The sequence below is a fragment of the Thunnus maccoyii genome, chromosome 6, assembly GCF_910596095.1.
Source record: "Thunnus maccoyii chromosome 6, fThuMac1.1, whole genome shotgun sequence".
In the NCBI taxonomy this organism is placed as follows: Eukaryota; Metazoa; Chordata; class Actinopteri; order Scombriformes; family Scombridae; genus Thunnus; species Thunnus maccoyii.
The window spans coordinates 4,765,074-4,789,204 of NC_056538.1; the positions used below are offsets into that span (position 1 = coordinate 4,765,074).

At 38.9% G+C, this 24,131-nt stretch overlaps 1 protein-coding gene across 2 annotated transcripts in view; it reads left to right on the plus strand.

Annotated features, from left to right (window-relative positions):
* sorl1 (sortilin-related receptor, L(DLR class) A repeats containing) overlaps positions 1-24,131 on the plus strand; it is a 95,935-nt gene that overhangs the window by 22,418 nt on the left and 49,386 nt on the right. For both annotated transcript variants that reach the window (XM_042413562.1, XM_042413563.1), the window contains exons 3-6: positions 1,940-2,074; positions 5,731-5,892; positions 6,883-6,950; positions 16,354-16,534. In XM_042413562.1, coding sequence (XP_042269496.1) covers positions 1,940-2,074; positions 5,731-5,892; positions 6,883-6,950; positions 16,354-16,534 — 546 coding nt within the window. The remainder of the gene's footprint in view (positions 1-1,939; positions 2,075-5,730; positions 5,893-6,882; positions 6,951-16,353; positions 16,535-24,131) is intronic.

The following is a 24,131-nucleotide window of genomic DNA, read 5'->3' on the forward strand; positions in this document are numbered from 1 at the left end:
CAGGTGGTAAGTGTGTTGGAGAGCAGGCAGGCAGACGAGTTAGGATCCTGGAGTACGGGAAAGAGAGATAGCAGTTAGTGAGGAACTCAATACTATAACAAAAGAGAGGCCTGAAGCGTTAACTATCACTGTGGCTGAAACAATGATCTGGCCAACAGTGGGTGATGATCCGGAGTAGATATACTGCAGGATGATGAGCTTAATGGAAGGCAGGTGTGTGCAATCAGCTTGAAACCTGGAGCCAGGAGAGTCAGGGAAGGAGCGCCACGCCCTCGCCACACAGATCCACACAGACAAAAGGGGTGTGTTCCAATACTACCATACTATTTAATATGCCAGAAAAAGATTAAGTATGTCCCAATACTGGTTGAATTTTTCAGTATGCAAGCCAGCATGCTTCTCTGGCTACTCTATCCCACAATCCTCTGCACATTGGAAGATGCGTCACGTTGACTGAGCCGCCGAGAGGGAACAGACCAATGACAGCACAATGATGGAAGCTGCAATGACAGATGAAGTAGTGTATCCCAGTTGTATGCATACAGCGTGCATACTGCGTGCAACAGTATGTACTTTGTAAGGGCAGCTGCAGCACGTACTAAAAGTAAAAAGTAGAAGTATGCGATTCGGAACGCAGCAAGAGATACAGACAAGGAAACAAAAGAGAAACCAGAGGCACGTCTGTAGCTGTGACAAATACTGTATCAGCCATCATGTAAGAGGTTGACAACACCATTTAGACAAAATCAGATTTTTAATTTCAGCCCATTATCAGCCCACAGTAGCAGCCCATCACATAATGGTCAAATTATAACATGTCTTTTCTTTTTACAACCACACAGAGTTCTAATTAGACCATTAAAACTTAGAAGAAAAATTATATTTTTAAATCACCCTTATCTCTCACATACACCCACAACCATGAAGCCAGATGTATTGAGTCAGTGGAAGTTTTTAAATGTGTACTGGTCTCTTGGGGGATGTGATTGAGGGGATACTTAAGCTTTTTTTTGTTAATTACAGATTAATGTGATTTAAATCCAATGTCCAAAGCCTAAATGAGAGAAAATATGTGTGCTTATACCATGGTCTTTGTGAATACTCTTTTCTTATTGGCTGGCAGGTGTGCGTTAAAACCGTTTATTGCACTAGGTAGTTCGGCTCAAGTTTAATCACTGTTCTAAATTCATCCGCTACCCAACCTGTAACTGTAGCAACATTTAAAGAGCATAGCTGTCAAAGCTTACTCGGTATGAAGTTTTGAAGAATTGGACACAGCAGAGGAAAAAGAGATGAAGAAGAAAAGAAAGAAACCAAGCAGAAAACAAGTAACCGACACCCGAAGAGCTTAAAATGATAGAAGAAGAGAAGGATGAGATTAATACAAGAAAGGCAACAAAATGGGCAGTTAATACACTGAGAGACTTTCTCTACCAAAAAGAATAGAACACTGATTTGGAGACATACTCTGTTGTTATGCTTAATGACACCTTATGTGACATTTAGCCTATGTCTCGGTTCAGGTTGGCGGTGAGTACAGTGTAGCAAGTTGTCATGACAACAGTTAAGCTTTTGCTTCATAAGCTTTTGATTTTAAGTGTAAAACTTTAACTCAAAATTTGCAAATGCTTTTGTTTTATATTGTTGGCAAATGACCATGATAGAAGTGGGTTAATCAACTTTTCAGTGTTAGTTAAACGGTTTTAAGGCACTTTGTGGATGCACCAGTTCTGTTCCTCCACGTCATGCCTTAAAACCATTAAACAACTTGTTGATTATCCCTTACATATATTCTTTTGCATCAGGAGTATGTCTGTGTATTTTCTTGTCCAGCTAAGTAACATTCTATAATCCGGAGCCATGGTTTTTGCCCAGTTACCATGAACCACAAGGTGCACTGTAGCCGCTGATTACTTCCTCCTCTTCTCTTTGGCTCCAGGTTTATGTGTCCTATGACTACGGTACCGCCTTCACGCTCGTCTCAGACAAGTTCCAACTGTCAGGCGCCAAGGCTAAGGACGGCAGCAAGCAGGTCATCTCCCAGTTCTACCACAGCCCTGCAGACAACAGGAGGGTAAGTCACAACCAGTGCCTAGTGCCTCACAGATGAAGGTGTGCAGTATGGTCACATGCTCCAGGATACAAATGAACATAATTGCTCCAAGGCAATTAAGAACAGGTTATGAAAATGAGGTAAAATGTACAGAAGAGGAGTCTCTGTAGAAAAGAGTGGAAATATCAGGTCAACTGCATGAGCACAGAACATACTGTATGTAACACTAGGGACAGGAGGTGATATGGGAGGGGGGAATGAATCAAGCCCATATGGGACTTTGGATTGTTGATGCCTTGTATAAATAAATTCATGAAGCTCATTCAAGGATGATCAATGGAAATGTTTCATGTGGTGCTACTTGCTGCACTTCTAACAGCCCGCACAGCTGTAGTGAAAATGATGATAATCAAGTCCAGATCAGTTCAAAGACCAAGTTGAGAAAAAGAGGTAGAGACCAAGTAAAAGTGGGAAATGAACCAAGAACTTATTACAGATGAGAGGTAAAGAAATCTCAGGGCTGACCATCCATCCCTCCAGGTCTTTGGACTTCATAGCTTTGGTTTCACGCACTGTTCAACCATTCGACATGCACTTCAGTTGAAGCATACAAGCGCCTTAAATGAGACATGATAATTGGGCATATTAAACTTGTTGATATTTGCTCAAATGAAGCAAAGATACAATAATGGAGAAAACTGCAAAGTCATTGCAGTACAGGCACCAAAGTTTTTCTAAATCCGGACCAGATTTTCAAGGGCTTACCTACAGTGGGGTAATGGCTTGTGGTCCTGTTGACTATTGTTTATTATATTCAATGTAAGTGCTACAATTAAAAATATTTATCATATAATTATTAGATTGAATGGCCCACTATTGCAAAGGTCAAGGATCAAGATCAAAATCCTTCCAAGGTGGATTAATGTTGCTCTAAGGGCAACAAGTAATGCTTCTCACATACTTAATAGGCATTAAATCCAGGTATTTCATTACTTTGCTGTATTATCATTTGATAAAAGGATTCATAGTTTATCTACTTAGTTGCTGTGTGCCAGGAACAGCAGGGAACACAGCAGTGATGTTAAAAGCACAGTCCCAGCCTGTGGAGAGGGCACATGGCTTCACAAGGCTGACGGACTGTCAGGGGGTCATTAGTCTGGCTCAGGTGGGTTCAGTAAGAGATGAGGTACAGCAAAGGAGGGGGGAGTGGATAAGGGGAAGCGGACAGAGATGAAGTGATTGTACTGGACAAATATAGGTTAGCTAGAAAGACATACAAAGAGCAGGATCTTCTGTGGGGTTCTTCACAATATCAGAGCTCTAGGAATCCCATTATTAAGAGAATAAAACTTCACCGTGCATGCTGAGTAAAAAAGGTTTTTACACCCTTGCAATCCAGACCTTTAGAAGAATATAAGCTGTATCATATTTCAAGTACTTCTAAATGGAACTTGCTTTAAAAGTTTATTTCTTCCTCCAGATTTTCATCTTCTGCTACTTCCTATTTTAACTTTTAAAGTCTATTTTTCTGAATGTGTTTGCCAAGCTTTGAATACAGATGAAACTAGATGTGCTCAGATACCTGTTCTTGTTTTGAGGCTTGTGCCAAACTAACCAGATGTGTAGCCTTTATATGAGAGAATTGTGCTTGATGTAGTGAGTTATCATTATCCCACAGGTAACTGTTTAAATTCCTTATCATGGTGAAGCCAGATACTCAGTGGATGGGGTTTGCTTGGTTGCTTGATGTAGGACATGAGATGCAGTTGCTTCTTAAATTTAGTCATCAAAGTGTTCACATACTGTAGATACCAAGAGTGATGTTTGTGTCTATAGCTGTTAAGCATTTTGCTTGAACGTCATATCAGTAAGTTGTCAGCACATATCAAAATGAGATTCTAACCTTATTGTATTTATTTTAACAATTGAGACATTTCATTTTGTACATTTCCGCAGCTGCAGACAAACATTATTGTTGAATGTTATAACGAAGGATTAACAGTCTGGCATGCTTAAAATGAACTAGTTTGTACATTGTGTTGTCCAACCATGTCTAAAGACAAGTGTTTTAGACACTGCTAGACAATCAGACCTGCAACATTTGTCTTAAGTGTACTGAGGCATTTATGATTACATGATGTGGTATTGTTCATATGCTGATCATGACAAAGTAAAATGAATCAAAGACCAGTAGAAATACTATTTTTGGTATATATTAATTGAATCAGCATTGGCTGATACTGAGACATGATATCAGAGATTTTTGAAAGTGTACCAAGCAAGTAAGTAGACAAGCCCTCTTTTATTCAAACATGCACAGATTTTAACAAAGTGCTGATACAAAAATAGATATTCTAGTTGAGGAAATAGAACCTTTTCTAACTCTCAGCTCCTGGTTTTGTTCCTGCTTCTTGGTATATTGTTATTATTCAGTATACTGCACTCATCTGAACACTTGAACAGACTCCGTTCCCAGTAGGACTGAATTAGCAAAGCTCCATTGTACATTAGTGATCTGGCACCTCAGCTTTCCAACACACTGCACTCAGCTATCACTGAAGCACATAGAAGCACTGGCAGACATTTGCTTCAGTTACTTGTGTTTTTTTTTTTTGCAAATGATGGCGGTTAATGGAATAATCATACACTGTGACAGAGTTAGACTCAGACAGTGTCTCAAATGAATCAGCACAAAAGCTCTAACTTGAGATATACAAGTGGGGTCCAAATGCGTTTCAGTTTTAAAGAGGTTCATCAAAAAATCTAATTTTGTTGCGGAGACACAAATGTTCCCTTATGTTTCCAATGCAGCATTTACACAATACAACAATTGTCATAAGTTTCAAAGGAATTAAAGGATCCCTCCACCAATTTTACACTTCCAGGTCAGTTGATGTGTCATGGGTAGTACTATGCAACCCAATGATGTCATAGTGATATCATCAGGATTATCTCAGCTTGGGTTTAGTGATTACACATTTATTACAGAAAGTTACAAACTGGGGGTGTGGAGTTTGAAACGCTTGAGTAATTACAAGGTAGGAAGGGTTTAACAAAAAGATGTCACTGGTAGCTTTGTGGAAAATGTAGGATTCAGTGTTTGTGGAGGTTGACCCATATTTGGGACGAAAAGTCAGAATATTTCTGCCTCTGCTGCATCGAGTTTGACCATTCTTTTCTTAATCTATCTCTTGTAAGTCCCCCAGACTCTATGGAAAGGTCATACTAAATTGCAGGAGTATCCCTTGAAAGACTACATAACTACTCAGTAGAGAGTTTTAATTTAGTATCAGTCATAATTTCTGGATAACAGGTGATAAAAATGCTCCTAGTGGATATTATATTTCGCTATTTCTTCTGATGGTGTATCATGAGATTCCATTTTTCATCAGTGCAGCTATACTGTGCCTTGCTCCCACAGGATTGAGAGGTTATTGGGAATATAGTTACATAGTAGTACATCAAAGGGAAGTGAGAAAAGTGGGATTAGCACAGTACAATTATATAATCAAACTTTGTAATGGAGTTCGGGAATGCATGGTATATTACTCTATATTTCCTTTCCAAAAATATTTTTTCCTAGAATTTGTAAAATGAGGTTTATATTTATGATTTAAAAATTGCTTTTCTTACATCCAAATATTTTCTGCTAAATGATGTGTTTTCTTCTTCCTCAGTATCTTTTCGTCGACTCCACCAACAACTACCTGTGGAACACCTTCGACTTCTGTAAGAGCGTCCAGGGCTTCTCCCTCCCCTTTAAACCGACAGACCTGCTGCTCCACAGCAGAAGATCCAACCTGGTGCTCGGCTACGACAGCTCTCACCCAAACAAACAGGTAAAAGCTTGCTCCACCTGCAACGTCTGTGTTATCTTCACAGGGTGTGTAGTCCAATCATTGTTTTACGATATGATCTCATGTGTGAAACCACAAGAATGGCGCAGGCATATTTGGCATAAAACCTGATTTGAATCTATTTATTCAGCTTGAAACTCTGTGAAAAGCTGTGCTAGCCTTTGCTTTTTAGTCAGTTCTTGTACAGTAGATAGAGATTTCTCTTCCAGTGGTCATATCATCAGACTTCTCTATTGTACAAAATGATTTTAGCTGCCATGAGAACTATATTTTTACATACAAGTACTTCAAGTACAACTATAAACAAGATCTGCAACGATGAGTTGTTGATTAATCAATCAACACAAAATTAATCAAGAACTAGTTTTGTGATCCGTTAATGGTTTTAGTCATTTTTAAAAGCAAAAATGCCAAATTTGCTGTTTGCAGCTTCTCAGTTGTGAAGATATTGTGCTTTTCTTTGTCAAACATAATAATAAACTCAATATATTTTGGTTTTGGACTGTTTGACGGACATGGGAAATTATAACTAATATTTATAATTATTTTCTGATTTTTTTTTGACAAAACCATAAATTGTCCTATTATAAACATATGTAAAATCATGAAGTATGCTGTAATACTTCATACTAATCCCTATTCAAATTCTTATTTCCATAGATCAAATAGGAAAAATGCTTCCAGTTAAACATTTTCAGCAGTTGTCTGATGTAGTACTTTATGTACAGCATATGCTAACCAATAGCAGAAGCTTGGGGTTTTTTGCATGAAAGCTCTTTTTTTTGTTTCCTTGTCTTGAGTTCCAGCACAATAGCTGCTAAACGGCTCTCCAGTGTTCTCCTTGTCACATGTGCAGGAGCCAAAACGAAAGGAATGAGCTTGACCTACATTTTTACAGTGCACCATCCCCCCCTCTTCTTCTTCTTTTCATCCCCCTCCTTGACACCCTCTTCTCCCCTCCTGCCTCTGTAGCTGTGGAAATCAGACGACTTTGGGGAGACATGGGTGTTGATCCAAGAGCACGTGAAGACCTACTTTTGGTAAGATAACCAGCATCTCGGCTCATGACAAGTACACTACGCACTGTAGAGAATATATACTGTAAACAAGAAATGTCCTGAATGCTGTGCTGCATTCAATGGTGTATGTGGGGAACAGGAGATATTGCACAGGGCTTCATTGTCATCACATAAAGATCAGAGATGAGAATGAGGTGGCTGCTAAATATTTGGAGTAGAACATCAAACAACAGTTTCACATTAAAACATTTTTTGGCATGCACAGTCAATCAAGCAGAGCTGATTCTCTTCACATTAGACATAATTCCACCAATTCCTCGTCCAAAAATTCTCAAAAGCTCAACCACTCCTCTCTCTTGTCATAACTAAACAAAGGTATAACCGATTAATGTGCTTGCCAAATTTCAAACAAGTCTTGAGCTGCAGTTCAGACGATGAAGTTTTCCAGAAAGATGAGAGCTGGAAATGGATGCTAATATTTCAATATAAAATATAATATCATACTCTAATATTGTTAAATACGACAGGGAGTGATTACTTGTAGGGTTTTCATTGACAATACATCATTTTTTGTGGCATCAACCATGAATTTAAATGTCATAATAACAGCTCCTCGACACCTTTTCTTTCTCTTTTTTTGGTTATTGCGGGCGTTCCCATCTCACGTAAAGGCAACACTGACTAGATTCTGTTAACGTTGGTGACAGACTGTGTTTGTCTTTTAGGAAGGGCAAGTCAATAGGTTCATTTTTTGAGTTAGTGAACAGGACCAGACCTGAGGGCTGAAGGAGTTCATGTTTACTTTCACTTTGTCAGTATGTATGGGTGTGTAAGCTGTTCGCTAGACTTGGAGGATTAACAAATGGTCATGCATTTGAGTGTTGGTTCATGTCATGGCAGCCCTCAAACGTGTATCTTATGCATATTTTATGCTCTACGATGCCTGCTGTAACTGCCAGCAGTACTGTGGTTGATGCAGTAAACAATCTTTTGGAAAACATTTTTAGCCACATGTTTAGTTACCAACATCAATGCTCTGCTCAGTGGGAAAATCTATCTCCAGCACACAACCCCTCTCTGGATCGTGTAAAGAATGGACTAAATACCAGGAGAACAGGAAAAGTAGAAACATCTTATTAATTTATTAAACGAGGACAGGAGTTACAAAGAAGTTGTGATTTATACAAGCTGTACCTTGCATCTCCTGTAGTCTTTAGGTGGCATCACAGAGGTTGGGTAGAGACTTAGTTTTGGCAGCTGAGGAGATCAAAAGTAATCCAGATTCATTTGGGTCACAGAGAGAACCCATCCCCTCTGTGTGCTGTTTATATTTCATTGGTGCATTACTTATGAAATAAATGTCAACGCCGAACATCAGTGGGTGAAACCCTCGAGTGATAGCTTGCATCCAGTTCAACCTGGCAACTCACACTTCTCATTAGTGTGCAAGATGGCAAACAACAAAGGCAGTGGTGTAGATAGTATCATGTGTGAAACTCCAATTTCTATCATTGTAGTTTAATTGGAAAAAACCATGCAACCATGTGATCTATGAACATGAATGAGAGATGCTTCTTGTCTACCAACTATCTTAAGCATCATTACCAATACAACACCAATCTGATAGTTGGCTACTGGGATTTTTGTAGACTTCAGGTGTTCAACAAATTTTTGGCTATGTTACTCATGCAACTTTGACCGCAGGATCACTTTTTTATTCACCTCAAAACAGCCAAAATGCATTGCTGTACCTTAGCTGTAAGCTACCTAGTAATGCAAAGCACTGACTGTGTCTGAGGGAGTGTGTGTCTGTGTGTTTGTGTTCAGTTCAGCCTCTGACTGAACTCAGAACTCACCAGGAACTCTCTTTCCCCCCCAGTCTCTCTCCTTCTCCTCTCTGTACATTCATGAAATGCATTCATAAAGCGCTGTGATGTGCACAAGTTTTTGTAGTTTTTGAAACATTTTCAACTTGCGCGGATGCGAATTTGTGTCTATTCACATGGTCCGGTGCAAATTCGTGTCTTTACATTGAGTTCGTATGTAATTGCAACACATGAAAAATCCGCTTTGCACACCATCCACACTACAAAGAAAAGCAAAACTTTACAGTGCCAGTTGCACATTTTTTTTTTAAATATTTTCTAAGACTGTTTAATCAGATTCAGTGTAATGAGAGTGGTTGGCTAGTTTTTGGAGGCGGGAGACAGCCCTTGCCTATAGTCTTTGTGGTGTGTTTAGGTACATCTTTCAACAGAAAGCGGGAGGTGACATGAGGCAACACATCAGCACTTGCTCTTTGAAATCAGCTTGGTGTATCAGGGCTCTTAAGGTGTTTATTAAATGTTTATTGGCCCGTGTCTTGCCCTGGCTTGTTGACTCTACATCTTGTTACCCAGGCAGAAAGTTTATCGACAGGTAAAGGATAAATGAAAGACTGAGATGGTTCTTAACATCTTGTACTCTCTACTCTCTACTTGATTTTGCTCCTAAAGGTGTTTATTGATATGATAGATATCTGTACTGAATCTTGTATTCAGTTTGTGGATGATAACTTACAGATATCTCTCCAAATGATTCTTTATGACAAGCTGCCCCTGGAGTTTAGGAAGGATAAATGGTGGTTTTGGAAAGATGACAAAATACAGTTTGAATCATCTGGTATTTATATTATTATAAGTAGAGCATCGATGATTAGTCGACTAATTGATCATGTGCCAACTATTAAATTCATATAAATTCATCAAAATTATTTTCATAATTTATTCATCATTTTAAGAAAAAAAACAACTGTTGTGGATAAAACAAGACATCACCTTGGATTTTGCGAAACAGTGATCGACATTTTTCACCATTTTCTGGCATTTTATGGACCAAACAACTAATCGATCAATTGAAAAATAATCAACAGATTAATCGATAATGAAAATAATCATTAGTTGCAGTCCTAATTATAAAGCATGTGAAGTATCAATGTGCACACTTTTATGTGGCCTTACAGCGTCTAGTTTGTCCTCATGACGCAGGTAATTGCTCTGATTGTGTTTGAATAATTTACTTTTTACAAAACACACACTCACTGCAGTCAGTCTCTGTTGCATTTGTATTAAAACATAAATAGATCAGTAACATTGCCTCTGAACAAGAGAAAAGATTACTTTCTGCTGTGAATCAAAATAGTTGATTTATAATCTGCTTTAACCGAAAGTAGCCTTTTTTTTTTTTTTAAAGCCTTCTGAGCTCCACCACCACCGTCAACAGCCAGACAATGAAATCAGTGATTGCATATCCCTTTCCTGTGCCAAATGCTTCAGCAGTCTGAGTCTCTTACTGTAAATTTAAATGAAAGCAGTCGGTGTACAGGGCAGTGCTTGAGACTATAAAAATCATGGGTTGAGGGAAATGAGGAAACAGCAACGAACAACACAGTCAGACCTCTCTGATGTCTTCTAGTTGATAAATGAGATTAATTAGATGAATAAATGTCTCCTGCATCTCCTCCTGTGGTTCGTGTGGTTGCTAGATGGAAGCTCCTTTTAGACTGATCACATGGAGCTGCAGGTCACCCTCACTGTTTCTCCACAGTGAAGCTAAATTACTTTTTGCGCAGAACACAGGCTTCTGTCACTGATAACAAGATAATAGACACAGTGTCTTCACACACCCACCTACACATCTCACCCAGATCGTGTTCACTATATTGCAAAATCGAAGGCTGCCTGATTTGAGAACTGATAGAGTGGAAAGTAACTACAGGAAGTAGTTGTTATATGAGAACATCAGTGTTTATATCTGATAGCCAGCACTTCCTCATTCTTAGGAAATAATGCGTAGCAAAATGTAAAACAGAACAAACTAGTAAAGGATCCCTTACACTAAAAAATGCAAGTGTGCATGTTAATTATTTGCATGTGAGATATTGTATAGGAGTTGTGGTCAAAGTTTAAGCACTCAAAACAGTTGCAGTGACAGTTGAAGTTGAGGCATTAAAAGGGTTTAGGTGTCATATGAAGTGAAGAGCTGAGAGCAAATTAAATCAGCGTAATTGTGAAAGAATTTGAGACATATGTTTCAAGTTTAAGCCCTGCAGGCCATTGAATTGTCAGTTTGTAAGTAAAAACTGAAAGCAAGTGAACTGTGAACTTAATTCTTACGAGGTGAGAGCAGCTAAAATGTTGGTCATTGTCTTAGCAGTGAAAGCAGTTGGAATTGAATTTGATGAGGAAGCTCTGAAAGCAGTTGAACTGTTGGTTGAAGTGTAAGAGATGAAAGCAACTTAAATGTCAATTGAATTGTAAACAATAAAAACGAATCAACATTCAACTGAAGTTGAAGCAAGGACGAAACTAAAACCATTGATTCAATGACCTTTTTTTCCATAAACAGATTCTTTCTCCCAATAAAAAGTCTATTTGCGACTTAGAGAGCAGAATTCATTTCTAAACACTTACTCTCTCCTGCGACTCTACGTTTGAGTATATGCTCTCAAATGTCATTATTAATTGATGAAAACTAGCTTCAATCTATTTAATGAATTCAGGAAGCTTGGTCAGCTAATTTATTCGTATAATCAGGGAGGAAAAATATGTGCCTCTACTAATATGATAGAAGCTTTTTACTATACATCAGACCTTTGTTAGTGAATTATGGCTAATTATTAATGTCAGCAGACATAATTAACCCCCTCCTCACATTTGTCATCTAACTGTATTGTTAGATTAAGTGAAAGTGGGTACCAAGTCAACCAAGTTATCTCCAACATTTATCCATGCCTTCACACAACAGTCAGTCCAAACTTTAGAATTCAGAAAGATTTCCTACCACCGAGGTAGATGATGTTGATAAATGCCTTTAGCTTACTACATAACTCATCTTAGCATGATCATTTAAAGCAAGACGGCGTAACTTTAAAAAAAAGGAAATACCACCTTCTTCCTCTTACAATACAAGTGAATTCATAAACAAAAATAGCATCCTTGCTCAATTCATAACCCAGGGGTATTGCTGCTACAACCTTACTTGGTCTGTTAGGACCAGTAGGGGCTAATGTTAACAAACCATGGTACTGTAGATATTAACTGACAGTATTCAGGCAAATTTTGCTTTAGTTCTAATTTGTGCGGACACATCTTCCCTTCATTTCAAGCTACCCAGAGGGCACTGGCATCCACTTGCGTCCTTGAAACACGTATAAAATTTTGTCTGAATACAGTTTATGGCTCGGAGTCTTCTTCCAGCAACAAAACCCGCTGTGTTCTTTCAATGTTCTTCATAATCTACCAAGTATCCTGTCCATAGCTACCTGTAATCACTGAACTAAGCCTTTAGTTTTATCATCCTTGATTCATAGATTTCTTGATTAATTTAACTATTGATGTTTTTTTGTGGCTAACCAGTTAGACATGATAAAGTCTGTAAAAGCTACACCACTGCCAAGAGAAACTGCAAATTATCTGAGGACAAAAGCAGCACAAAAAAGGATTGGTCTTAAACTCTACCCAATTTGGATCTAATCCTGTTTGTTCTGGCTTTAGCAAGAGGCACTACTGTTGTGCTGCAGATCAGTCTAGGCCTCGAAAGCCAGAGAGACTCAAGCTGTACTCTCAGCCTGCTGCTGGATGCATTCAAAACCAACCCCCTATCTGATGGGTCTGTCCCCCACCCAACTCCTAATCCTCTGTGATCTCACTGCTAGGAGACAGACTGAGTGGCAAAATCCTCTGTGTATACAATGAGAAGTGTACAATCTTTTTTTCCATATGGATTACAGACAGTGATACAAATCCTACAGAAAGAGAGATTTCAAATGCACTGAGAGAAACAAAGGGAACAGGAAGAATAAGAGTCAGGGCACATGTGGACTAAATGTCACTGCAAGAGAAAGGAAAAGAGCAAATCCGTCAATGTTGACTAGAAGTTAACACCTTTTGAATGATGATAGTGTTTCCCTAGGTTGACTGCTTTGGCTGTTTAGCATTGTCAGGTTAGGCTAACCATTTGTTGCTGACTTTGGGGCTAACCCTCCTCACTTTTCCAGCAGTTGGAGAAACAACAGACGAGACTTTTCTTGGTCTTGAGAAACTGCACCATTTATTAACTGACACACTGTAGTCCGTACTGTACATTTACTGCCAGACATTCATCGTCAATTTTCTGCCGCTCGCTCTCTCATTTAACCACTCACTCGCTTACGCACTGCCCTATTCCTTAAAAGGAGTTACGCTACCAGGAGTTTCCCAGGCAACAACACAGAGGTTAACTCACGTTTCGAAACAGTGCCACTCAGAGGCTCCCAAACACTATTGATTTTCGAATGAATAGATATTTGGTGTTATTTTGGCATTTAAAAAAATATTTTTTGGCCTGGCGGTGGTTCTTGTTGGCAAGGTAGCCTGTACAATTAAAGGGGAAACACTGGATGATAGACATACTGACATGTACTATTTATCAGGAATTGTAAACATTTGGTCTGATCTTCAATCCAAAAAGGGTGGAATTGTCCTTCAAAAAGATTTCAGGGAAACCCTAACTGAATGACAAGCAGAACTGGTAGAAAATGCCAAAATGGGGAGGAAGGGTGTTAAGGAAGTGTTCAGAAGGGTTTAATTAATTCAAAGGAAAGGGGACAGAGCCTGACTCTCCATGCACTCTCATCCCAGACAGTGTCCATCAGTTGAACAGGGACCTTTGAAAGAATGCCACAGAGGCAGAGTCCAGCCGAGACACTGCTCTCTCTGTTTAGCTCTCGAGACTCCGGAGGAAAACACACTGATTTGGAAGGCAGACGATAAGACGCAGTCAACCTCCTTCATTCATTCCAGCTGACTCTCCGTGCCACGGTTTCTGAACACCCTTTGCTGTCCACTTATGGCCACAAATAGTTTGACCACGCTTTTTTTCAAGGTTGACACACAGACAGATATTTTCAGTTTGAACATGCTGATGGTCTGTGTTTTGTGCTGACATTTATTATGTTGAAATTTGGCCATTTTTATAGGGGGAAAAAATGATAAGGATTCTTTGTCTGAGTCAAAAAGCCTTTGAAACAGCTCAGTGAAAGCCAGAATAATTCTGTTATTTTAGGTGGTGCAGCAGTCTCCCAAGGCAAAATTCACTACATGTTTTTCAGACTGACACCTATGAAGATGTTGAGTTAAGTTCTCTGAAGGAAAACTATGTTCTAGGATAGACTGGATACTATCGCAGAGTCTTCAGTTCATATCACCTACATGTTTCTGAGGGGGAAATGGGGCAACCATTGGAAACCCACAAGAACACAGAAAGGACATGCAATCGGCACACAGAAGGAACAGAGATTAGATTTATATAACTGTAAAACGTTGTTACTGTGAGGTGACAGTGCACTGATAATCATGAAATGTGTTTGACTGGCTGTGACAGAAAATGCAGACAGCTGGCCCATATCCGACTTTATCCACTGAGAGTGCAGTGCTCCGGTTGGTCTGTCACTCTGTCAATAGGCTGGCTTAAACCACTTTGGCACTGATGGGTTGAAAGATCAGGATAGCCTCAAAGGACCCATATTGGGACTTTTTGACCCTTAGCAGCAGTGACAGGCATTGATGATTTGGTGTCCGACCCCCTTCCCCCACCCCCCGTCATATGAAACCTACTCAAATCTGGCATATTGTGCATTCAATGCATGGAGAGACTAAGATACTGTTGTTTGATATTCTATTGCTCAAAAATCTGAAAAGATATCTGAAGACCTAGACAAATAAACCAAAATTACAGTATCTGCATGGAGAGACACCACTACAAGGAAGGGGTAAAATATGTTTGTTTTTAGTCATTTAGGTGAACCGATCTTTTAAAGTGATTAAAAGGGGAGAGGCTGCAGTGTAAAAACTTCAACTCTGAGAAGTCTGTGAAGTGTAAAACTACAGCAGTCCTCTTAATTTGGAAACGCTCATATTATTCCTGTTGCTGTGAGATGCTGCAGGTATTTAATCTACTGAAAGAAAAGCAACGCATTGATGCCCTAGGCAGTTGCCTATGTCGCTTATTCTATGGACTGCCACTGCTCAGCAGGCATTTACACCAAAAGCGGCACTGTGTTAAAAATACAAAAGAGGCCGTGTAGGTGGTAGAGTGCTTACATGTGTTTGATTGGCTAATGCAGTGTATCGCGGGTTGACGGCACAATGCATTGCAGCAGAAGTCGAACAGGGTTCAACCTTTTTGCTGTACAAGCCTGCATTTTTCCGAACTGAGCTGTGCTAACATATTTGACCCTTTGAAATGAATAAGGGGGCTGCGTTTATTTCTCACAGTGCTAATGTCGGTCTGAACAACACCTTAAGGCTTGGTCAAGCCAGCATTTAAAATGGTGGAATTTCGTTGTAAAATCTGTTCTTTCCAGTGAATTTCGGTGAACTTTGGTGACACAATTCCTGCCATTGACAAAAAGCAAGCTGTCTTGACAGTGCTGACCTTTGTGATGGAAAATTTGAGCATTCAACCTATTCAGTCAGAGGATACTAACTGCTCCACAAAAGAGGCATGGTTTTCAGTTATGAGATGGGAGTCGATGGTACAAATACATCTTTTGAATCAAATGTGTGAACTTATTGTCCCATTTGAAACTGAGCTAACGAATTCCCTAGCACAAAGAACATTTACCCTCTTGAATAACTTTTTTATGTATGTGTTATCCTGAGAACAAAATGCACCCTGTATAGACAAAATAGAAAGCTAGGACAGCTATGGAGTCCAACTAACATGTTCCCAGCTGTTAGCTTGCTAGCTACAGTAGCTCACCAACTACATCACCAAGCCTCTAGCACCACACATTTTATCAAGACGCGTGAATATCTCTGTGGCCTCTATGACAAATGTATGCAAAATAACAAAATAATCAAATTTATGTTCAGTGCAATTTGTCAGTTTTTCATTACAATTTGGAATCATCAATTTTGACAACAGAATTTTGTTAAAACAATTGCATGATATGATCATATCGTCACATGATTCCTCTAAAAGTCAATATAAAACAATGTTGAAGTATTGCCCAGCCATAACCTCAATAAAAAAGACATCAATGAGAGTGGATAACATTATTTATAGTGAATTGAGACAGCTACAGAGAAGCATTTTAGTGATGAGACATCCTGTCTAACATGCACATAAAATGCTGGGCCATTTATTGGATGATATATTGGATGACTGAATAATAATTTATGGGACTCCATTAAGTGACCTCTAAAAATACAGTTTTGGTAGAAAGTAATAGAATTTCAGTACTGTGCAATACTGTATGTATATCATTGCAGGAATAATTGGCTAACAAATTGATCTCTTGTTCTCCCATCTTTGTGTGTCTTTCCTCACCTGCTCTCACTTCTTCATCCACCTTGAACTCTTTCTCTCTAATCCACCCTCCATCACCTCTCATTTCCTCCAGGGGCGTGGAACCCTATGACCCCCCCACCACAGTGCTGGTCCAGAGACATGAGCCTCAGGGTGTCTCCACTATACTCAGCAGCACCGACTTCTTCCAGAGTGAACTGAACCGCAGAGTGATCCTGGAGCAGGTGGACAGCTTTCAGCTCAGAGACAAATACATGTTCGCCACCACCACAAGGGTAAGCGAGCTGGGGGAGGGGCAGCTGAATGCTCAACAGCATTCTTAACACTTTAACATTTTCATTGAAGTTTGGAAGTGATGGAAGGAAAAAGTGGAAGTTAAATCTCAGATACTACTGATCTTACCTTAAATAAATGTAGTCTGGTGAAGTGTCTCACTATTGTGTTATTTTTGGCCTGCATTTGTTTTATTTATTTATTGCCTGCAGTTGTTTTCTGGCATATAAAAATGATTACATTTGACATTTTTGAGACTTGGATTAGTAGGTGACTAAGAAATAATAAAAGACTAAGATTAAGGTAGTTAAGACTGAGATTAGATTAGATTTATCCATCATGAAAAAATGATTAGTTGCAGCCCCAAATCAAAATATTGTACGGTGAAAGTTACTAAGTCCTATAGTGTAAAGTAATAGTTCAATATTTGGGGAAATGGCATATTTGCTTTATACTAAGCCTAGCTTAGTATAAAGACTGGCAGCTAGCCTGGCTCTGTCCTAACACAAAAAATACACCCACCAACACCTCTAAAGCTCACCTCTTAACACACTGTATATCTCTTGTTTAATCCGTTTCACAAACAGAAATGTAAAACTGTAACTGTGCTCACCGAATGCATCTAGCAACCCATGTATTGCCAAAAATGCTGCACAAAACCTCTAAAACTATAAGATGTTCTGATTTTGTTTGTGTATGGATTAAACAAACAAGATGCAACATGTTAATTAGTGAACTTCAGAGGTGTTTGATAGGCATATTTTTGAAATATGAAGAGAATCTGGCTAGCTGTTTCCCCTTGCCTCCAGTTTTTAGGCTAATCCCCTATTTAAGTTCCTCTTTATGAAGTAAAAATGTATAAAAATTAGGTCTCTGTATGTTTTATTGACATGACAAACTTGTTATAATGTGGTTCTGCATTTGAAATATGTCCCCGACCCTAACTTGACCTATTCACACATATTTAAACATCTTAAGTCAACTGATTACATTATTTAGTCACTCTGTTTAGTTTTTGAAACCAAGCTTTTGAAACTAAAAAACTTCCCTATCTTTGAGAATAGTTAGCACAGCTGAACAGCATTCGCTGTTATTGACAGAAGCAGTTTGGTCAAGTGAGGCCTTTTTATACTTGTCAAAGCCTGAATAAAATAAGAGAATGAATGCTACAGTACTTAGAGCAGTATGAATAAAGCCCAACATACTGCTTTGCAAAATAATAAAGCTTGAAAGTAAAGGTTGTAGGATTAGGACAAAATTAAAAAGAATTGTTTTATTTTTTGTTCGTTCACTTTGTTTGGTCAGCCCCTCTGCAGTTTCCCCATGGTTCAATGGATCAATATAATTTCCCACATAAAAGTCTTTAGTAAAACAGTACCAAGCACCAGTACACAGACATTTAATTTGGCAACCGAAAGTCGCCATTTCGCTCCTAAAGTGCACCTGCATACATTTTTAAGACCTGTTTGTAAGCCTGCACTGTAATACGTAGTGAACCAATGTATTGTAGCCAGTTTCCCACCTCAGCATAATGTGCTGAGTATAACAGACATTAGATCAGTATTTGGCTGGCGGTAAAGTGGATCGCTGTATGTTTGTCATTGTTAGTCTCCAGTGTTTGTGTTGTGGAAGCCTCAGTTAGGCAGCAGACAAACAGACAGCAGTGCAGATGGTGAATATGATTTGGATCTCATCTCCTCTCTTGTTTCACAAGCTGCCTTGGACAGATTTACTTTCCTCCGCGTCACGTCAGCTTCGGTGTGGGCTGACGGCAGCCTGTAGCTGCTGTGTGTTAACAACAGTTGATTGTAAAGAGTGATCAGCTGTGAAGGATTTGTCTGATCTGATAATTGATATCATATGGTTCATCATACTAAGTCAATGCTCCCTGTTGTAGTTCAAATCAGAAGGGAGAGCAGGGAATTACATTAGCGCTCACTACTATGTGAGCGCCTATTAGCATACTTCTTACATTTCGCTTCCACTCAACTGTATGTCAGCGGACATGCTATTTTTCTACATTATAAATTTAAATGGAATGCTACGCTACAATGCTACAAATATACATTGACATGAACAAATGAAACTACTGTAGTTTTGTTGCCATCTGTTCTGCTATTTGCAAATAATAATTTGATTTAATAAAAGGCAGCGGCAAAGCAGACCTGTCCCACACAAACTGAGAGGTCTGGGTGGTTCATAACATAGCAGCAGATCAGAAATGTACTTTGGCCCTGAACCATTCAGTGCTTTATAAACCAACAGTGGTATTTTAAAATCAGTTCTTTGACAGACAAGAAGCCAGTGTAAAGACCTCAGGACTGGACTGATGTGATCCATTCTCTAAATCTTAGTAAGGACTCAAGCAGCAGTGTTCTAAATCAACTGCAGCTGTCTGGTTGATTTTTTAGGGAGACCTGTGAAGACAGCGTTACAGTGGTCAATTCTGCTGAAGATAAATGCATGGACAAGTTTTTCCAAATCCTGCTGAGACATGAGTCCTTTAATCCTTGATATATTATACAAGTGATAGTAGGCTAACCTTGTAATTGTCTTAATATGGCTGTTGAAATTTAGGTCTGAGTCCATGACTACACCAAGATTTCTGGCTTGGTTTGTGTTTTTTTTTTAACATAACCGATTGAAGCTGAGTGCTGACTTTTAATTGTTCTTCCTTGGCTCCAAAGACAATTACTTCAGTGTTGGCTTTGTTTAACTGAAGAAAATTCTGGCGCATCCAATCGTTGATTTGTCCAATGCACTTACTCAGTGCTTGTATTGGACCATAGCCCCCTGGTGATATGGTTATGTAAATTTGTGTGTCGTCTGCATAATTATGCTAACATATTTTGTTGTTTTCCATAATCTGAGCCAGTTGAAGCATTTAGATGTTGAACAGAAGAGGACCCAGAATGGAGCCTTGGGGAACTCCACTGGTCATTTTTGTCTGCTCAGATGTGTAATTACCTATAGACACAAAGTAGTCCCTGTCCTTTAAGTAGGGCTCAAACCAATTTAGTACCGTGCCAGAAAGTCCCACCCAGCTTTCCAGTCAGTCTAGTAATATGTTTAGGTCGACTGTGTCGAATGCAGCAGTGAGATCCAGTAATACTGACTGAAATTCTGCCACTCTCTTTGTGTAAGTGGATGCCATTGAAGGCCTTAACAAGAGCGGTGTCAGTGCTGTGATGTGGTTGAAATCCTGACTGGAGAACATCAAAACAGTTGTTTACTGCCAAGAAGTTGTTCAGCTGTTGAAAAACAGCTTTTTCAATTATATAGTCCTATAATTGTTAGTGAGGTGTCTAGATTGTTCTTTTTTAAGAGTGGCTTAAACTGCAGTTTTCAGGGCCTGTGGGAAGACACCTGAGAAAAGAGACATGTTTACAATTTGTTTACAATTTGTTACGACTAAAAATGATAGCTCTATACACTACATAAATGTGTTGTCATCTGTTGATGCAGATGCATGATGTGTATAGTATGGTGCAATACAGTGTGCAAAGCAAGTAGGTGGTGTTAAGCACTGGGCTAATGAAGTCAAAACAACACAGTGCTGTCTTAATAATTCCCAGTGGCTAATGTGGTCAAAACTAATGAGCAATGCTCATTCCCAATTACTCATGTGATCCAATAAGACACAGAGGTTGACCTGAAACTGCTGAGAAACCAGGGGTGGTTTTCTGTTCTGAAAATGTTATTCTAAGTATCAGTAATTTAGCTAGTGTCGCTAAATGTGAGCAACAGTGAATTGGCCTGATTTTGTACGTGCAGATTAATTTCTTTTCTTCTATGAAGTTAAAGTAAGACAGCGACTAAAATCAGTTATAAGGTTCAGCCCAGGTGAAACAAAAGGTCATATGTTGTCCATATGATTGTACAATTTCCTGAAATTTCTCACTTGTTTAATGTAAATGAAAACAAACCTAGTTACCCCCTAAACATACTAAGGGGCGCATTTTACCCCCTCTCAGATGTTCCTGGCTCAAACACTGCATGTGAGCTCAGATAAATGCAGCTTAACACCATCACATGTAAATACTGCAGACACAAGTAAAAAGGATGTGAAAGAGGAAGTGCATTATCTCTACAGAGTGTTTGACTGACGAAGATGCAGGAAGTTGTTAAGTAGTACATCGGTTTAAACAACAACACTTTCACAACAGGACATTGCTGCACAGTAAATGAACATTTGCATACAAGTTTGAAAGCTGTTTTGAACTGATATCAGAAATAACTTTATTTCACTAAATAATAAGTGACGACAACATCACCAATACTGTGCACACTGTGTGAGAAAGACAATTCAGATCATAGTTTGCACTCATTCTAACAATATCCCTCCACTTACAGAACAGATGGAACCACAGTGTTAAATTATATCAAATCCAAAAATGTATGCAGATTGGAGAACAAAACCTTCTCAAATTAGTCTTTGACCTAATACTGATCCATCTGGGGCTTGCTGACATGGAAAAGACAGAGACTTTGAGGACAAAAAGGCTGAAAAATATTGCCATCACTTGGCCCTCTTGTTTGGGTTATCTTTCTGAAGTTTTCCTCAGAGATCGTCATTTCTAGAACAGTTCATTAGTGCGTGTGATGAAGGAAGTCAGAGGAAACAACAAACATTACTGATTTCCAGATAAGCTCAGAGGCACTTTCATGTTGATTTACCAGATGTGGGAGCAATAGTGCCAAACAAACTGTAATTTTACAAGTACCAAAACAGCTTTTCCTGCTAAATTCTGGTTCTTATTATGTGAACATCATTCTCAGCTAAAACAGTTTTCAGCAAGACGTTGCATTAAAAGAGTTATGTAACTGTTATGAGAAAACAAAAAATTCTGAGGCCTGGTCAGACTGGAAGTGGTGTTAATTACAGGCATTTGGTCAGTGTATGTGTTCATTTGACAGCTTTAGAGTTGGACTGATTTCAAAACCTTCCATTAACTGAAGCTGTTTTCTTGATCTTCTGCTCTTTCTTCTCATCTCTGGTCAGAAGTTATACAGTTGTATGAGTTAGTTATATGAGTTATACAATCTTGGGTTGAGTGCTAATTTTTCTTCAAAATAACACATTTTTAAACCCTTTGCCTCAATTCATGCCACCTAGATCTGTTCACATTCACTTCTGCTTTTCCATTGACGTTGCATACAATTGTCCCACCTCTGAAATGTGTTGTGTGTACAGTCTGAACAAACTTTTACAGTTACTACACCATCTAGACCAAAGAATGTAGACTTTTATTCCAATGGAAGAACAACAGGAGAATTCATTAAGTAGTTTTCCTATTTCTGGTTGAAATAAACATACAGTGGCAGAAAGGCTGAGTATATTTTATATTTTTCATATTGTCAACAAATCCCATGGAAACACTATTATTGCATTTGTGGCTAAAGTCTAATACAGGTTATTCCTTCTGTGCCATAGAGTTCCATCATAGTCCAAAAACACATTAAAAACACATCAGTGAGCCACACTGTTGCACTGTGTGACGTGCTCCTTCATTATCATGAACATGGTCACCATAATTTATTTAGTCAATCCCACATACACCGTCCTGCTGCTTTAAATTCACTGAGCACCAAATGTGTATTAATCCACAGTTGAAAAGAGTTCCCATGAAATGCACTATTTGCTGTTGTTTTGGTAAATTTGCTAAAAACTACAATACCTAGCTATTTCAAGGAAATTAGTGAGACTTTTTAAAAGTCAAACAATGTATTTGTGAGTTTAAAGATTTAGGTCTTCAGTAGGAGCCAATGGATTTAGGACTGACAGCCACCGACAAGGTAGGGGATAGGAGTACTAGAGATGGACGAACACATTGTTGGTTTTGGTCAGTAAGAAAAATAGAAAATATCACCAGCTTTTTCCTTCTTAAAACACACACTGACAACAGGGTTTGCCCACAGTTGTTGTGATTGACCTGTCTGTGACCTCCCTCCACACTGAGCTCTGACCCTGACCTCCAGAGCTGATTAGACCAGTCAGACATACCAGTGCAGCCCTCAGCACAGTCACTGCCCCTGGGGCTTGTACAGAGATGGTTATGGAGGAAAGGGAATGGAACAGATACAGACTGACCTGTCACAAAGCATCAGCACTCTTACACTGCTCACTTACAGTACAGAGCCATCTATATTTTCAGCCATGCTCATTAGCTATGAAAAGAATGATTCTTCTAGTCTAGTCTCAGTTACTTTCTCTCCTCTTCTGTCTTTAGTTTGCACTAATAGGATTAGAATAATGAAATATCACAAGTGCTTTTGGCAGTGCCAAGCTGCTTAAGCTAATTAAAGAGCCAGAAATGGAGAGTTTTATCTAACAATAGGGATCCTGAGGAATAGAGTGCTAATCGGACCTTAAAGACCCCCAGCCTTTGGTCTCAGCGAGCAGACCCAGGCAAGATAACTGGCTTAGCAGATGTAATGGGGATGTCGATAAGGCCCATCCCTTCTCTTCCCAGTTATCTGTTAGCCATATTCCTGCTAATTTAGATCACAGATCCTCTGCAAAGAGAGTCTGAGGCAGAGAGAGACGAAAACAGGAAGTGGAGATTTGTAGAAGGAAGGATTCCTCCCATCAAAGTACAACATACTTTCTAGTGGTTTTGAAGCCCCTTGGTGAAAGTTCTCTAAACAGTTCAGTTTGGTAAATACATAAGAGACTGGAACATTTTTGGCAATGTCCTCTTTTGTAAAGTAAGCTGTTGTTTAGAAATACATTTTCTCACAGTATTTAGAGGAAGATAATGGGGGAAGTGCTTAATATCTACCATCCCATTCTGAAGTAATCAAAAGGTTAGGAGGTTAGGCAGTATCTAGGGTATTATTTAACGCTACGGACAGGGGGGATATTCCCCTCTCACTTTCCAAAATCCCCAAATCTCGCCACACCTAATTTTACACTTTGAGTTTGAATCTCTGTAAACAGTGCTGTAATACAGATGAAAGAAACTCTGAGTTGATAAAAATGCAAATATTCTCAACTTGGTCATTTGTACTTGTAATGTGCTCACAGCTAAAAGCTTTACAAGCAACAGCAAACTTTTTATTTATTATTTGTTGTCCTGGGTTGTGCCTCTCAGGCTTCATAAAAGTTACCACCTGATTGATGGAGCTTGTTGGGGCAGTATGCACACTAAGAGGATGATCTGCAGACACTACTTACAGCTAAAAATGTCTCTGCATGTTTTTTGATATAAAAATCATTTAATCTATACTTTGATTTATACGTGACAATGTGTGATTATAATATTATCATAAAAAGAAACTAGAATTGAACATCAATCAGTAAAGGTCTGTTCTTTTTTTAAAGATACAAATACAACATTATCTATCATTAAACCTGCAATTATTTATGTTTTTGACCACTAGATAGTAACAATCTGTACACATGATATCAACACATATAAAGTTGTTGTGGTGAACATGTTAGCAAACAGTTACTTGTTCACACATTCAGCAGGCATTGAGCAAAATAAGCATCCAATTTGAGAGGTGTTTCAGTCAATCTGATGAATGTAAGTGTAATTTTCACTCTCCTTTCGCTCTGTGTTGCTCTCCACCAGCTATTTAGAAGAATCTCTGGCT